The sequence below is a fragment of the Netta rufina genome, assembly GCF_964035555.1.
Source record: "Netta rufina genome assembly, chromosome: 1".
Lineage (NCBI taxonomy): Eukaryota > Metazoa > Chordata > Aves > Anseriformes > Anatidae > Netta > Netta rufina.
Genome location: NC_140123.1, coordinates 118,742,688 through 118,760,009, shown reverse-complemented (window position 1 = coordinate 118,760,009; position 17,322 = coordinate 118,742,688). Strand labels below are relative to the sequence as shown.

At 42.0% G+C, this 17,322-nt stretch overlaps 1 protein-coding gene across 1 annotated transcript; it reads right to left on the bottom strand.

The window, feature by feature from the left end:
• Positions 1 to 4,754: 4,754 nt before the first annotated feature.
• TBX19 (T-box transcription factor 19) lies at positions 4,755 to 17,095 on the bottom strand (the record flags this gene model as incomplete). Its single annotated transcript, XM_084306433.1, has 8 exons — positions 4,755 to 4,992; positions 5,778 to 5,910; positions 6,793 to 6,894; positions 7,636 to 7,697; positions 8,788 to 8,849; positions 9,678 to 9,812; positions 11,713 to 11,977; positions 16,899 to 17,095. The coding sequence occupies 8 exons, from the start codon at positions 17,093 to 17,095 to the stop codon at positions 4,755 to 4,757; spliced, it is 1,194 nt and encodes a 397-aa protein (XP_084162559.1).
• Positions 17,096 to 17,322: the final 227 nt, after the last annotated feature.

The following is a 17,322-nucleotide window of genomic DNA, read 5'->3' as shown; positions in this document are numbered from 1 at the left end:
CCTAATGCAGAAGTAAATTGCAGGGTAAGCCCTGCAAACTGTACAGCATTTCAGACTCAAGCAAGGATACATATACAGCAAAAATAGTTCAAATCTGTATTGAACACAGAGCTCTGGATACTTCAAAAATGTGGGATGCCAAAAAATCAAGTCCAGATCCCAGAGACTGTTATGCTGTTGTGGAGAGCCCACACTGGGAGACAAAGAGGAAAGTAAGGATGCACAAACACAGATTACAAGCAAAGTATCTCTCACCTGCAATCTACAACTGCCCTCCTGGAGGAAAGTATTGTAGTAACATTAACTGACTAAAAAAAAAACACCTTCGGAAAAACAAACAAACAAACAAAAAAAGATTAAGGCCAGAACGGAGGCAGAATGGAGTGTAACTTACAGTGTGCCTTTTATCAGCCAACTTTCTGACAGAAAAAGATGTGGATAGCTGAAGGTCGGGCTGGAGATTCAGCACGGAGCACCTTCCTGCCTCGTCAGTGCTGAGCCAATACCCAAGCAGAGTACAGAAGGCACTGCAGAGCTTTGTTGGCAAAAAGCAGTCTGTAAATGGACTTGCCTTTGCCTAGAAAGCGGTTTGAGAACCAGGCTGTGTTATTTTTATTTGTTCTGTTCACCACAAACCTGGCTGAACTGTGTCACACAGCAGAGAGTTTCTTCCCTGCTTGCTTGCCATGTACTTAATCAAACAACCAGCCTTCTCAAAAGGCCTGTTGTGTTTTTACAGCAGTACATACTAGGCAAAAACGGGCAGTCATCCTAAAGCATCTCTGCAGCAGGCATGACGTCCTCATTGAACAGTCCCCAAAAAGCCTGAAAATTTATGAGACTGAACTCTTGATGATCTGTGATTGTTCGCGCTCTTCCCAAAGGCCTTACAGAGCACATGCTGTATCAACATGCCATCTCCTTCCCTCTCATGACAGCCCTCCCCAGTCTTCATTTATACAACTCAATTCCTGGTGCCTGGAACCTAGCACACAGACAAAAAAAATGTCATAATATTGTGTGGGAAAATGGGAAAAAAAAAAAAAGAAAAAAAAAAAAAAAAAAGCCATGCAACTCTCTCAGCAAAAGAGAACTTGGAAACATCTCAATCAAGCCCCCAGTGAAGGATAAAGTAGGTAGAGCTGTTGACCAGTGACATAGGGTCCAGTGCAGCCATAGAGGCAGGGCCTCCTGTGGAGGAGAGGTTACAGCCCACTGAGGGTGTGAAGCAGGGAAGTCTTCTGAGGAGGTTACCTGCTGGTCTCTGTTGGTAGAAGAGGTGCAGATGTGATTTGATTGATGGGGACCCAGGGTTGGCTCACCAAGAGGCACCTGAGCTGGAGCCAGGGACTTCAGGAGCTGGCGCATATTTGCCTCCTGGTCTTCTGCCTGTCAGGGAGCAAGGGGGATGTTCCCTTAAAACTCCACAGTTGCGGATGGGAAATTTGAAGCTGTATAAACCTTCTGTTGGCATAAGCATGGCTGTCTGAAGTGAGGCCCATCGGCTTTCTCATGGAAGATGGGGAAGGAGACCTGGCAAGGAGGAGAATTTTTGGGATGGGACTGCCTAGGCTGCTGTGCAAACATGCATCGTAGACCAGCCATCACCACAGAGTTTGACAGGTATCAACCTTCCTCACAGGCTTAGAATGTGAGCTACCAGGGGAGCTGCAGGTTAAGCTCTGAAGAAAATGCTTCTCTGTGTTCCCACACTACAGCTGGAGGCACCTCCTCACCACCCCGGGGGCAACACCAGCCTGAGTTTCAGGGAAATAAGGCCCGGGGGAAGCACCTGAGGGGAAAGGTACCTGCCTCAGGCCAGGCCGGCGCCTCACCACGGCATTTGGGGCTTTTCACGTTGCCAAATCCCTGGCCTCGAGCGCCGGGCACGGCCCTGGCTGCCAGCCGCCATTTGCCCCCTGCTGGCCGGCACGTCGCCTGCACAAAATGGCGCCGCAGTGGCGGGAAAGGTGCGCGGGAACACCCACAGGGCAGGGCAGGCGCAGCCCCCTCAGCACAGCCCCGCTGCCATATTCCGTGAACGAACTCTTGCAGAAAGTCGTGAGGAAGCGATTAACTCACAATATATAAAAATTGGGCACTGGGAGCGTTGTGTTTGTTTGTTTGTTTGTTTTGTCCTTTTGTGGCAGTTTCAGTTATCGGCTATAGCAACGAGTGAAATAAAATAGTTGTAGTGTGTGGTGTGACTGGTGAGGAGAAGTCTGTCAGGTCAAAAATGTTAGGTTGTCGTGAGGGGAATGGCTTACATCCAGTTTAAGGGGCCTTCTTCTTAAGGGAGGAGGGTGCCACAAGCACCTCGACAGGCAGCTCCACTGTAGGCAACTCCACTGTGCTGGGGAAAAGAGGTCTGCAAATTTAAAATGGCATTTTGTCTTGCGGATGTGTGGCAAAAACTTTCTCCATCACTCCTACTTGTCTTTAGAAGCAAACTGACCCTAGCTACAGGCCAATTCTCAAAGCCTTTATCAAAATAGCAAAATGTCAAGGTATTTTTATCCTGCCATGTTGTGTTGCAGGCTTTGGCAAAATCAGACTCTGCAATGACAAAAACTTGGTAATGCGTCTGAGACCTCAGAACTTTGTGCCTCCTGTGACATGAGTCATGACTGCTTTTACAGGGCTAAGAAAAATGATTCAGCCTCTTCATTCTGATCCTTTTTCAGTTCCTTCAATCCTATGGGACTATCAGGAAAGCTAATTGGATTTTCTTCTTGATTGTTTATTTGTGAAATAAATTCTCACGTTGCCTGAGTAACATCTTACAATCACTCTGCTACTGTAATGCAGTATGTGAGAAAACTAACCCATTATCCAATTCATTAACTGAATGAAACTGAAGAAAGCATAGCAAGTCCTGGAATGTAGATAAGTCAACACTTGCCATTTTTAGCATCTCCAGACATTGTATGTATACTCAGCACATGCTGTGTGCATGGGGAGCTGAGCAGCCAGAAGAGGGTAGCATAAGTTAGTTAATAAGCCTCATCTGTAAAGCAGAGCTATTTGTGAGAGAAGCATCTACTTGCATCTCTGTCTGCAAGGTAGAGAAAGACAATATTGAGGAACTTTTCTCTGAGCTTTAGACAGAATTTGGAAAGGCAGATTTAAAGTCAGAACTGACAACGATTAGATTGATAGTAGGCTACAGAGCTTTTCACCCTCTGCTATTACCTGCTGTTTGACCAATGCCTCTTTTAACAGAAACGCACATCCAGAGCAGCTCCGTGACTTTGCTTTTAGCTGATAGCAGCACACATCAGTCAGTAAAACTAACAGCATCTTTAGCACATCCTGGCGCAGTGCCTGGCCTGCAGTAAATCTGAAAAGCCAGACAGGGATGTCATGAAACTACATAGCATTGAAAGCACCTTAAGGGGATGATGAATGGAGGGGGGCTAAGAATGTAAAATAAAATAAAATAAAAAAAACATCACCCCCACACATCTGACATCAGCATGGAGTAGAAGGCTAGAGCCCATCTTGTAATCCGTATTAGTATGTTTTGCTCCTGCTCACTTCCTTGGTGCAAACCAAGTCATTAGGCAGACCTCTGCAGAACTTGATAGGACTTGCTTGGAGAGGTGAATGAGAGGACAAGGTATATCCGGGGGTGTGACTTATTCACATTACACTAGTAGTTAGAAGGCTCAAGCTTCCACTATGCTAGATGTTGTACAGTCACATAGGAAAGGAAAAGCTGCACCCTGAAAAGAGAAGCTCAAACATACAAAAGGTGAGACGGGAAACAGGTGCAAGAAATACCACATTCAAGATAATACAGCTGGTTACTGGCAGAGAAATAGAAAAATCCTGTCAACTTGCTTCCAGCTGAGTTATTTTACATTCCCTCAAAAGCTGTTAGGTAGAAAAGACTGTGATGTGTGTTTACACCCTGGAAAGGAAACGGAAACCATAATACACCATTGATTGATATTTTATTTGTACTCTGTACCTGAAGCAAAGTGGAAATGCAAGCTGAATATCTTTTCTATAAAGTCTTTTCCCTCTACCCTCTCAAAAACAGTACATACAGAACACATTGGAACTTTTCATTTCACATCAGACTATAAATGCTAAACCAGATGCCCCTCACTTGCTGCTACAATGCAGCCACTTTCTCAGCTTGAGTGTGTCCATTATCCCTATAGCACAGAAAGAGCACAGGAGCTGGAGAAGGTAAAGAGAAAGAGAGTAAGAGAATACTGTATGCAGGTGGCATTAGGGTGTCAGACAAATCACATCCCCTGAAGAGCTTAGTTTCAGGTATTACAGAAACCCTCATATGACAAATTCAGCAAGTCTTTAAAGCAGTGCTGTCCCTTCAGATTACCAGTTGCAAACTTGCTCACAATTTCCTTGGACTTGGTCTTTAGTTACAGAAAGGACTCTTCCAAAACCACATGCAAATATCTAACCACCATGTCTGCTTCACGCAGTCCTGTGTCTCTGATTGTTTTGATGTGATAAAGAAGCAAAGCCAACTATAAAGATTCTTTCTGGACATCATCCTCAACGATGCAGGAAGGTTACAGTAACAAGCCAGTTCCTTTAACATTTCTTGCCTTGCATTATGCATTTTGGTTTCTCTGGCACGCAAGAGGTACATTATGCAGTGATGCTTGGTGAAGAGTTTTCTGCATACGCATCCCTGTTCTGAGCTGCATTTCCAGGGGATCCTTTGCCATTTGTGTCACTCATGTTGGTCTGAGCTTTCCTTGTGAGCTGCCTGTCCATTAAAAGGAGTGTGAGGATGTCCACGCAGAGTCGGCTAGCCTGGCTAGTGTGGTTTCCCCTTGCGCTTCCATGCTGCCACACACAGTTCCCTGCAGAGGGATTTGGGCTGATGAAGATGCAGTGGGTAAGGGGACATTACCCCTCAGAAACATGCTTGAAGTGCTGCTGTTCACCTCACTTCCTGGATTGGTGACATTTACAGCACTGTTGCTCACTGTCCACAGACAAGGGTAGTGGCTGGAAAAAAGAAAAGCAGTACAGGTTGAATGACTAATTTCAAAACATTTTCACCCGCACGAGACTTACTTCAGTAGTCACGTACATTATCTGCTAAAAAGCAGCTATCCCAATCCATTTACTGAACTAGGTAGGACTTGTAGGTCTTAAGTGAAAAGCCACCAGCGAGCATTAGACCTGGTGACCTTTAAGAAAGGCATGGAGAGAAATGTGAGGTTTCAAGATTTTTTTTTTTGTATATGTTTACATTTTAAATAAATTCCGCTGAATATCCTGGCACCTAAATTAAGGAAATTTGTGCATTTATTTTGGGGAAAGGAGGGTGAAATATTTGTTATTAATTGACTCTCTATGTCTAAATTTCAGCCATTCATAGAACTGATTACTGTCCTGTTAACAACATTTCCGTAATGTAACATGAATTAGACTTTGTTACAACCCTGCAGCTGAGCAGAGTAATTATTTCATGCAGTGCAGTAGTGAGGATCAGAGAGAGAAAAATAATTTGGCTTTAAAACTTCTACTGATTGTAGATACCTAAATTCTCAGTGGCTATTCCAAGATCCTTGTTTTCAGAAGTTCTAGGGAAAAACGAAGTGTCCATTGATTTCAGATGGAGCTGAAGACAATTATCTTGTTAGAAAGATCTGTCCAAGAATCTCAAGTTGGACACTTGAACATGTTTTAGGGGTGGGACTGGTTAAGAAATCAGGCATGAACAAAGCCTTACAACAGTCCTACAAGCCTCACTGCTCCTAATATTAGCAGTTTTCCTGAAACCTTACCTGGGCCCAGGGCTGGCAGCTCCCTTGGTGTGTGGCACTGAGAGCAAATTACCATGTGGAGAGGATGGCAAAGTCCAGCTGTCATGTCCTGAGAATACCTGAAGATTATTGCTGGAGCTTTCCAATAAATTCACTTTGAGAAGAAGAGAAAAAAAAGAAAAAAAAAAGAAAAAAAAAACCCTCGGTGACTATTGCAGATAATTATCTTAAGGCAACAGAAAATGGGTAGGCCTGAGGAAGCTGTCTGATCAAGGGGTTTGGGTTCCTAACCACAGGTAAAAGGATAAAATTCACTTGCTTAGTAAGGGAGTAGCAACGTGCCATTGTAATTCCATTTATATGAGAAGGTAGTGCGAGAGATGTAGAGTGTGCATTTTTTCAATAATCTAATAGTCTCTTGATAACGATGATTGCTATATGACTGTCAATGCTTTGATACAGGTTTCTGCATAACTTGAGCTTAAATATTTCAGTTAAACAAGATGCCTTGCTAAATTATAGTTGGTGAACAGATTACTTTATCCTTACTCTCATTTCTGGCCAATTTCCTCCAATCAAAGTAGGACCAATTTCTGTATCTCCACACCCAGGTCTAGAGAGCAGGTGGGACTTGAAAGACATTCTGGCAATAACAAAACTCTCTCATCTCAAGTCAGCTTCTACCATGTTCCTAATGACTGCTGCAATTTGAGAGGGTGCCTGCTTCGTGATACAGCATTGAAAGAAGTCTTGCAATGCTCTGATACTTTTGTATAATTGGGAGCTGTACTGCAAGGAAGATCATTCACTCTTGTTTATAATTAGCAATTACAATGCACCCAGAAATTCTACACCATTTCTTTTGCTGCCTTAAACATATTCCATGCATCCAGCGTGTAGTTTAGATTGTTAGAGACCCATCATGCTCTTTCCTAGCTTCTGCTCTTGATTGTTTCATTGCTTAGGTTACTAAAGCAAGGGTCAGTTAGTCTAACTGCGTCTATTACCTGGAAACAAAGCGGATTTACAGATCTACCTGTAGGTGAATGATTTCTTTGCATGTAGGAAGGTGGGTATGGAGCAGCCCGATGACCTCGCAGTGCTGAATATCGCTCACAACCATGGGGAGTGTGCGGAGCTGGCAGAGGCAAGGGTCCAGTGTACTGATAATTAGAGCTTCCTGATGCACACACTGTATCTGGGTTGGAAATCAACCAGCCACCCACTTCGAGGGGAAAGCGAGGGGAAAGACAGAAGAAAACTATTATTGCACTAAAACATAGCAGTACAATAAAGTAACCAGCCTTCCTGCAGAATCAGCTGTTCCTCCGAAATACCAAGCTGATTCTGAAATACTGGTTTGTGGAGCAACTGACAAGCAAGAACCAACCAAAAAAAAACAAACAACAAAAAACACTAAAAACAAGACCTGAAAACAAAGTAATAGAAAATGTCACTGATATCACAGAACAAAGAAAAGAAATACTGATCATCATTAGAATGAGCACAACCTCTGCTCCCCCCATTTTTTTTTTTAAGCTGTTCAACAGTGAAAGGTAGTTTTATAGATGACAAAAGTCCTTACAATTACAAAACAATAGCACTAAAAATAGCCCTAAAATTTCTTTAATGTATCTTTTTTTCAAGGTTTTATTTCATATCAAAAACTGGATCATAAGGAAAATGATCCCACTGCAGAAAATATCTCAACTTCCTACTCTAAGATTTATTGTCTTTTTTGTTTGTTTCAACAGTCTGTTTCTGTAAACACTGTTCAGGACTCAGTGAACCACTGGTCTGATCCAATTAAGCAGATCCCAGGTTCCCAGCATGTATCATAACACATAAATCTTCCAGCTCACATGAATAAAAACCTTACAGTGAGAATATGTCATATGTTGACCTTCAGAGACTGTTTCTGGAGCATCCTTGGGATGGTTTCTGAAAAAGAAAACAGTGGTAAAAATTCTCATTGAGAAATTATCAAAGAAATTTAATATCAAATTTAAAAACTGAAAACTATTCACTAAAAATAGTAAATGAAATAGGAAAGAACTCTATCATCTTTAACCACTTGCTAGGCAGCGGTAGACTTTCCTGCATTCTGCCATAAAGGAAGCACTTATATTTCACAGCATCCATACTTTTTTTTTTCCTAGTCCTGCCAAATTCAGGGACAGCCTAGAATTTAAGTCTACCTGTGGGCACCTTTCCTGCTTGCATCAGCAGCCTAAGCCTGGCATCACTCAGACTGATGCAGGGCTCTGCCTCCTGCACAGCCAGGCAAGACAAAGGCACATTTTTCCTCTACAGGTGGGAACCCCAATGCTGAGACACAGCAGCTTGATGTGAGGAAAGGAAATAAACGCAGATTTTCCTTCAGGCATGTGGGAGACATCACACATCAGAAGACATAGCAAGTCTGGACAAAATTTATTAGCAATTATGGATTGGAATTCATCATCTGGACACCTCAGTGCTTTAGCATGGAAATGTAAGGGAAACTTTGATAGAAAATTAAACCTCAATTTATTTCCAATAATAGAAGCATCTCTTACATAGTGAGCACCTGCAGGTTACTTTCACTAAATGCATCATACACTACTATATGTACATAGCAGTGTAGTTATATTACAGTTACAGTGCAATTTCACTTCAGTTATTCTTTTTGACATATGCAGCTTACTTTTACCATCCCTGAGCTATTGAATTGTGGGATTCATTGGAGTGTGAGTACAATGTAGGGAACAAATGTGGTGTATAACATTTCTGGGGAAATTCACAGTCTCATTTCAGGCTTCCTGTGCAGACAGCTATGTTCTTGGATCCCAAAGAGAATACTTACTCGCCTCAGACCCTACTGTGGTAACAATTACATAGAGAGTCTCCCCACTAGTTTCAGTGGAGTGACTAGATTTAAGACACTAGAAACAAGAGTTGTACAATTTACTTTCGCATTGTGATGCCACAGCTTTAACCTTGTCAGCAGCAAAATATTACTGAAACAATAACAAAAAAATAAAAAACTCACCTTTCTTTTGCATCCAGGAAGGCTTTGGCAAAGGGATTATACTTGATTTTGAGAGCAGTTATCTTGAGTTTACAGAAAACAAGGCATGTTAGTGAAGGCAACTTGGAATAGAGACTTGAGAAAACATCTTCCAGAGTAAATTAAGTGGAACTACTTTGGCTAGCCAAACAAAATACATCCCCGTGTATTGTTTTCCAGAGGTGGTTGGAGGGAGCTTTGCTTGTTGCAGGGTGCTACGTACTGATCAGTGCCACAGGCAGAACACCAATAGGGGCAACCTAATTGCATGGTCCAGCCTGCTAAGTCTTGTGGGACTGCAAACCCTTTCAAGGGAGCTGAAGCAATGAATTCCTACCAAATATCAATCAAATCTGCAGCAACAGTTGCTGAGGGATATGGCATATGAGTGAGCAATTGCCACAATCTAAAGCATCCCGTAATTCCAATTTTGGGGTTGGGAAGAAATTTTCCCATGGAATGATATGCTCTTCTGCAATTGTACATATTTTAAGGAGAGGAGAGAAAAAAAGATTATCCTTAAAACTATCAGTCACTACTAGAGAAAGTTCTGGACTTGATTCTAGTCTTTTTTTTTTTTTTTTTTTCTTTCCAATAAGGGATTGGGATACCAAGACAGGTGGACCAGTTTGGAGTAGCAGTGGCAGAATATTAAGCTAAATCTGGTTTAGTATTGCAGCCAGATGCTGGATTAGATAATGCTCTACTGCAGAAAGAAGACAGTAGTATAGTAGACCCATTGAACATTACACTGCATAGGACTGGTGGAGAAACAAGAAGAGGACCAGTCTATCCATACTGATCTTGTAGTTAATAGGCTTTTAATATATCTCGTCAATGATGTCCAAGAGCACAGCATGACATCTGCCTACCTCTTCGTTTTGATAGGCAGTCACAGCTATGAACTGAGTCTCAGGGAAGGAACAGTTCATCACCATCCGGTGGGGGCCTCCTACACGAACTATGTGTACCTGGGGCTCGTATTTGTGCAGAGAGTTCAACATTATCTGCAGAAAACAGAACAGACAGACAGACCCCATTGCCACTCTGGTACCCCACAGCTGCTTTCACTCCTGCTCTATAATAAACCAGACGTCACTGCTAAACCTCTCCAGTTTATGATTACTGAAAGCAGAAGGGCAGATGCCTTCCTACCTTCTGACAAGCCACAGGATTGAACAGAGAGAGACTTCATTGGACTTGGATTTCAAGCTTTCAGTACTTTGTGGTAGCAGCTAAGGCCTTCAAACCATTGGGTTTCCAGGGAACAGGTTGTTCAGGCTGTTGAGGGACAATCCCTGTCCTGCTTTGGCTATCCAAAAACTCAGAATTACAGTCACAGAAAACAGGGCAGAAGAGGGTTAAGGCAATCACCTAGTCATCTTTCTGGGCAAGACCTACCTAAACAAGCTTTGGCAAATGTCTCTACCCTGGCACTAAAAGCTGTACATAGTGTCAATCCTACAGTATATCTTCTTCAGAAAGCACATTGCTTAATTATCTCTAATACAAGAAAATATGTTTAAAATTAAGGAAAAAAATGTATTTTGGAAAATGCTGTGTGCATGCGTACGTATATGTGGAATAACAGCCAATAGCTGACTAACAGTGCATTCTGCTAATAACACCACAAAAAGGGAAGATGAAACACAGTGGGAAAATGGTTTACCTTAACAAGGCTGCCAATATTTCAAAAAAAAAAAAATAAAAAAAAAAAAAAGAGAACTTCAGCTGTTTGCCATGTAGTTAGCTTTTCTTCGGACCCTGCTTCTTCTTTGGCTTTTCCTCCCTTCTTTTCTACTCTCTTTCTCTTTACTGTGTATACACATTTTGTTCCCCTGTTTTCCCCTCTCCAAGGTCTTTTTGACCCTCTTGACCACAAAAAAGGTCAAGGGTTTTGTTTGTTTTTTTGTTTGTTTGTTTGTTTGGAGGGGAGGATCCTGTCCCTTTCTTTCTGTAGCACTTACTTTTCTGAAGCTTTTAACCTTTATAAGGTCCTGGATGCAGGATGAGAATTCACAAATTCAGATCCTGTTTTACACTACACAGTAAGTCTTGTGTGACATTTCCATGTGTTACTTTAAAGAAAGTCTGGTCATCTTTCTTTTCTTCAGTCGGCAAAAACTGAGATGATTTCCTACCTAATTAGGGTACTAGGTTTATGTAGGTACCTCACAAACCCAATGGAAATAGTAGGTAGAGAACACATAATATTTACATAAAAGAAATTGATTCTGGGCTGACAAGTAGCATCCAATGTAGGAGTTTTGTACAAAAACAAGCAAACAAAAGGTCTTGTGCAATATTTCATCTTTAGACGCATCATCAAAAACGAAATACGAAACATAACTAATTTTCCTGTTTGCATTTTTAAGGGGTTCAAAGAGAAAGTCACTTATTTCTGGTACATGTGGTTTCTTTCCAAAGGCCAAAGCTGATTCAATAGAATATTGATAATTATCATGATGCAGAAGCAGACATAGTAATTATTTCATTTAGGAGCAGCCTTTTATTCTGCTATCTGACTCCTGCCAACATTCCACTTACACCAAACAACATGGGGGAACACAACAAAAACCTAATACCCGTGACCATTTTTTCCCCCTTCTCTGAAGTCCTATGTAAAAAAACCCAGCACACAAGACCAACTCTGAAAAGCCCCCTGATGATTAAGTAAACCACAGCACTCTGTCTCTCTTAACATCAAGAAGTCCATTAAAATCTGAAAGCGCCAATTAAGGCCTGTTTATTCCTGTTTACATGTGGCCTCCAGAGAATAATTGGCATCTGTGGGTGAAGAGGCCTGTAAGGGCCTCTATAATTACATAAATGCACCCTTGATATTTCTTGATTGGTAGGTGCTTGCAATTGAAGCCAAGAGGTGTATGGGGAAACATCAGGCCATACCTGCCCACTCCCATTGAGCTTGTTGGTAAGTTTGACTTTGCTGAAGGAAATGGCAGCTTTCATCCAGTGAGCCCCAAAGTTGGGAGAATCTGGGTGGATGTAGACACAGCTGTGGTTTGGTGGCTCTGGTTTCCCAGCTGGCACCCATTCTCCATTGACGTACTTCCAGCGGTGGCCGTCAGTCGGGGCAAAGTCCAGCAGGAAGGAATACATGGCGTTCGGGTCCAGGCCTGACACGCTGATCTTCAAAACAGGGAACATCCGCCTGTTGCGGAAACAAAACATGGAGACGCCACTGGAAAATGGTTTTGAAGAACTCTTCTCAGTACATTTGTGGCCAGAATCTCGCTGATCAGGTCAATGTAAAAACCATCCTCCCTCCTCTTCAACCCCTAACTCCCTCTGTCTAGCTGAAGAAAATTCTCTTAAAGGTTGATCTTTCATTGTATTTTGATCATTTGGAAAAAAAGCATTCCGTCTGAAGCAGGGCACTAAGACCTTCATCGTGTCTAGATTCATGAGTGTGCCCAATTTATGAGCTTTGTAATAGTGTCAGCAGAGTCCATGGGATACAGATAAATTTAGTAAAATGTATTTTTTATTTTCCATTATCTTCCATATTGTCATTACCTTTTATTTCAAAACACATCTTAAACTCTTATTACATGGATATATTAAAAAGAATGTAGTTAGCTGAAACATGTTTTCTCTCTTTCTTCAAGAGAAGTATTCACATATTGTTCCACTATCATTATATAAATCTTCAGTTTGAGAAATCTGATTAATATCCTTGCAGTTAGACAAGAAATCCTGCTTTGTTTAGTTTTGGAAGAACATTTTAAAGCATCTTTTTCCTCAAGTGGATCCTTCTACATTTAAAAGTCCAATGCCACCTTTTCTCAACCCCTTTTTAGTTATTTTCTGCCTTTGTAAAGATTTGCAGCAGTTCTCAGTTTTCTCTCTGCCCTACTACTTGTGATCCATACCACACAGCTTTGAATTGGCATCTCTGGCCTGAAAAAGTATACAGCAATGGAATCAGTAGGGCCCCCCGCAGTTTCAGGAACTGGGAAAAGACAGCAGAATAGCCCTGACCCAACAAAGGTATCCTATGTAGTTAGATTCTTAGGTCGTCAAGTAATACACATCATTGTGGAGGATTATTGTAGCTGTTCTATATCACCTCCTGCATTCTTACAGAAGGGTGAGGCCTCCCTGCTCCAGGGACCTCCATATTGACCTCTCCTGGCAATCATCATTTTGCCACATTTTTATGCACAGGACAATGAATCTTTAAGCTCTTTTCCTGTACAGATTCAGAGAGATGAGTTACACCAAGCAACCTCAACGATTGCCTGATATCCATGGGGATAGGGTAAAGTGGTTCTCTAGGCTTTGTGAAGCAGCAGCACAAGATGTCTAAAAAAAAAAAAAAACACAAGAAGGGAAGTGAAACTTCACGCCCTCTCTCCAGGGACACCAGAAGCCTCTGCCCCAGGAGCCATACTCTCCAGCAGCCTCCACCTTTAGGCTGCTGACAATCTCCTTTGCTCATAAGTTATCCTACTCACCCCCTACCTTCCTGGACATTTTTGTACCGTTCTTGCTGCATACAGTCAGCACCTTCTGCCCACAGAAAAATAAAGTATTTGAAAAACGTTTTTCATCTAAATATAGACAGTTGGTGATGCAGGGCCAATGCAACACTGAGAAAGATGTGTTGAACCATGACCTTGCTAACTAAATAGAAGCTTAGTTGAGGATTTACACGCTACATTTAACGTGTATTTCTGATCAGGATGCACCAGCAACCAAAACTGGAACTTCACAAAAAGTGTGCACGCATTGCTCCCAGTGCAACCTGCTCCCCCTGCAGTCAGTCTGCAACGTAACACACAGACATATTTAGCTGAAATTAAAGTAGAGACGAAAATTCAACCTCATGAAAATTTGATTTCACTAGATTTCTCAGAACTCTGTGTTATGTGAAGATTGTTAATTCCTCTGCCCACGGTGCAAACTTCTCTGCCTTTCTACTTGGGAGGCTTGAGTTTATCCCCCAAAGGTCTACAGGCTGTTAATACCAGAACAGAAGTCATCATCCAGCTCTAACATCATGTACCACATAGACTATAGCGCTTCCCTGTATTAATCTGTTTCCCACACAATTAATCCACATCTCATTTGGACCAGCATATCTTGACTGTGCAGGTGCTAATGACAGAAGACCTACCACCTCACTTGTTCCACTGATTAAGTGGCTTTATTGTTCAAATCATATGCTTTAACATGGCAAACGATCATTTCTCCACATTTGTTCCAGTCATTTTTTGTTTCAATGATCAGGTAGGCACACACATGACCTCCATTACTGCAATAGCTGAGTACTTCAGCCTCTTCAATTTATTTAGAGCAGATCTGCCACAATTACTCCGTGGTACAGAGCTCAAGTGGGAATGTTTGATATCAAACTTGAACATGTAGTAAACTAGTAAAGTTGCTTTACCATTTAAGCCTTTCCCCACACCTCTACCTATGTTTGGCTGATCCTCCCTATATACAAAGGGGCACAGTGGCCCCTCCAGGCAATAAGGTGGACTGTGAAGTTTCAGAATACTACATAGCTGAAATGGTATCCACAATAACAGAAAACCTGCTCAGTTAGCAAATGGGATGTTTGAATATTGAAATGCCAATTGAATACAATAAATCTGAGTAAAATGGGAGACTGATTCTCACCACATGAGCTGCATCTTTTTGGATATATCTTGCTATACAGCATGCACTTTAGTTTTATTGATATCTGTCCTGTTCAGAATATACCCATCTTCCCCATGCACTTAGGTATTTTGCTATGACAGGTGATTATTATAGTGAAGCACAATGCAGCAGCAGAGAAGTATCTGTGTATTAACACTGAAGTTGGTTCAGAACATTTTGGGACCCTCAGCACAAATTAGAGATGACTCAGTCACAGTAGATAGAATTACACATGCTAGAATTTCACACTTGAGGATCACTAACCAGTCAGTCCTGGATGCTCCTGTATTGGGTTTCGGTTTAATTTCTGAGTTTTGCTAACAACGTGTCCTTAGCTTTCAAATACACAAGTTCAGACAGGGTTTTCTTCTTAATCTTAGAAAACAGTTTTCAAAAGCTCTCATATATCCTTCAGGAAGAATGACCGAGTTAGTTCTACTGATTTAAGCAGCAGCAAAATTGGATCAATATTTTTTCTTTAGAAAATCCCTCTGGAGATTGTCACTGAAGAATCCTGCACCTGAAAAAAAGCTCAGGATTCGTGGCAAAGTCTCTCAAGTTGGTCTCCTTTTGAAAAGCATGGAGTTGTTCAGAAGGTTTTGCTGCAGGCCCCTGTCTGTATTTCTTTTCTGTAGTCGTTGCACTGACGTGTTTGTTATGGATAATACCTTCACCCTTTTTCATATTCCCTAGTTCTACAAAAGCTTCGTTGTAAGGATTTATGCAAATGACTCTAATACATTTTTGTTTGTTTTGAGACTGCTGTACTTTGATAATAGAGAATGAACTTGTACCTGCCCCAGTGACATTACTAGAACTCTCACTGGCTTTAAGGAAAACCAGGAGCAAACTAATAAGGAGAGCACAAGCTGGAATGAAGAAAAATAAAGAAGCTTCTGCAATAAAATAAAAAGTAACAGTGCATATTCAAATAATGACAGATACCCTTATCAGCAGTAGCATAAAAAGATTATATCCATACACTCACCTAAAAATTTTAGAGAAAAAATAGTATCACCTGCAATCACAACTAACATTAGCTGAGAGGACAAAAAAAAAAAAAAAAAAAAAAGGAAAAGAAAAAAAAAGAGTAAAACCTGTCAGTATGACACAATTCTTTGTATCCATTTAATTTGAGGCAAACCTACCTTACTACATTTTGGTTACTTAGGCTGATAAGGAGTCAGTGTAAGCTACCTTAATGCTAAGTGAAAGTCCACTCAGAAGTTTGCTCTAGCCTAACAGCAATTAAAAACATTTAAATTAAGCAAAAGCAGCTTCTTGGTGTAAAGAGAGCCTCAGCAGAAGATGAATTCTGCCCCTGTAGGTTGCTAGGAGGAATCAGTGGCAATAAGCAGCATTGCACCAAGAGCTGATGTTTTGGGAATAGAATTGCTTTCTCAACAAAATAACCTTGGTGAGCTAGATTTTTCCTCTTTTAAACTTTCACCCACGTCCCTTGTCAGGATAGTCAATAGAAATATTGCAGACAAGTTCTGCTAAATCAAAGTCTCTGCAAAATTGATAAAAGTGACACCACGTGAATAAATCTTTCTTCCTGTCTCTTAATTCTGCTCCCCTGTGCGGATCTTTCAAGGGGTTTTGCAAGAGAAATGTGTGCATGGGGACAGGGAGACAGAGTTGGTGAGGGTAGGCTAAATAAAAACGTTAATATGACTGTACAGGAGAACCTTCCTCTAGTTATTGGCTGGACTCCATCGTCAGCCCAGTTCAGAGCAGAGCCTCTCTGGAGAGCCAGTATCTGATTTGGAATTAACATTCTTCTCTCCAGGTTTTGCACTCAGCAAGCAGTGAGATATCACAATATTTTATCTTTTTAAATCTCTGTATATTCACCAATATTCTGCAGTGGTTTCTAAGTGCACCAGTTAACGCTACAGAGCAATACAGTTGTGGGACCACACAAGCCAGGACTGTGCATACATGCTACATAGAGCACAGCTACATTGTACCCCTTCCTGGTAAATTGTGCAAACCTCCAAAGCCAGGGAGACAGGAACAGCAACTGGGGATAACACCACGGATCTGCTTCTGTACAGTCATCTGAGGTCCACAGATAAGGACTTGCTAGTAAAGGCTAATGGCTGGTGGTACAAGAAGCAATCCAGAAGGTTTGGAGGTTTTCTGCTCCCCAGTGAAAGTTTCCTTTTTGTGCAACCTTAACTCAGTCAGTATATTTCTCCAGCACATTTCACAAGCAGGAATAAAGGCTGGCAGGAATGGCTTAGCAGAAAAGAGCAGGGACGCCCCGTTCTGTTTGTAGGGGACCAAAAGGCTGCAAGGGTAGCACTGTTACACGCTCATAGCAGTTCTCTCTAGCCTGCACACACACTGCTTGTTATCACACCCCTTAGCCCCCCTGGCTGTCATCTGCACTTCGCCACAGTGCGGAGCAGATCACTCACCTGCCGTTCTTGGTCACGATCATCTCATTGGTGACTTCCCTGAATCTCTGCCAGAGCGTAGCGTCCTCTAAGACGACCTGGAGCTGCTTCTCAGTGGGGTCGCCTTTGTCTCTCCCAGCCCGGAGTTCGCTCTCCACTACGCTGAGTAGCCTGGAGACAGTGCAGTCACTGGGCTTTTTGCAGCCCAGGTCTGCCATGACGACTTGACTGCCAGAAACTTCGGGTGGCTGTTAAAAGACAGAAATCGTCAGCCGAATCTAAAAGCAAGTCAGATTGTTAGGCACCGGCTGACAGTGTGCTCTCCTCACTCTTTTGCCACTGACTAGCTCTTTCCTCTGGAAGTCCCAATGGGCAGTGACACCAGCGCGTGCAGGTTTACGCACACACTCCACACAAAAAGAGGACTATCTCCTAATTACCTGTC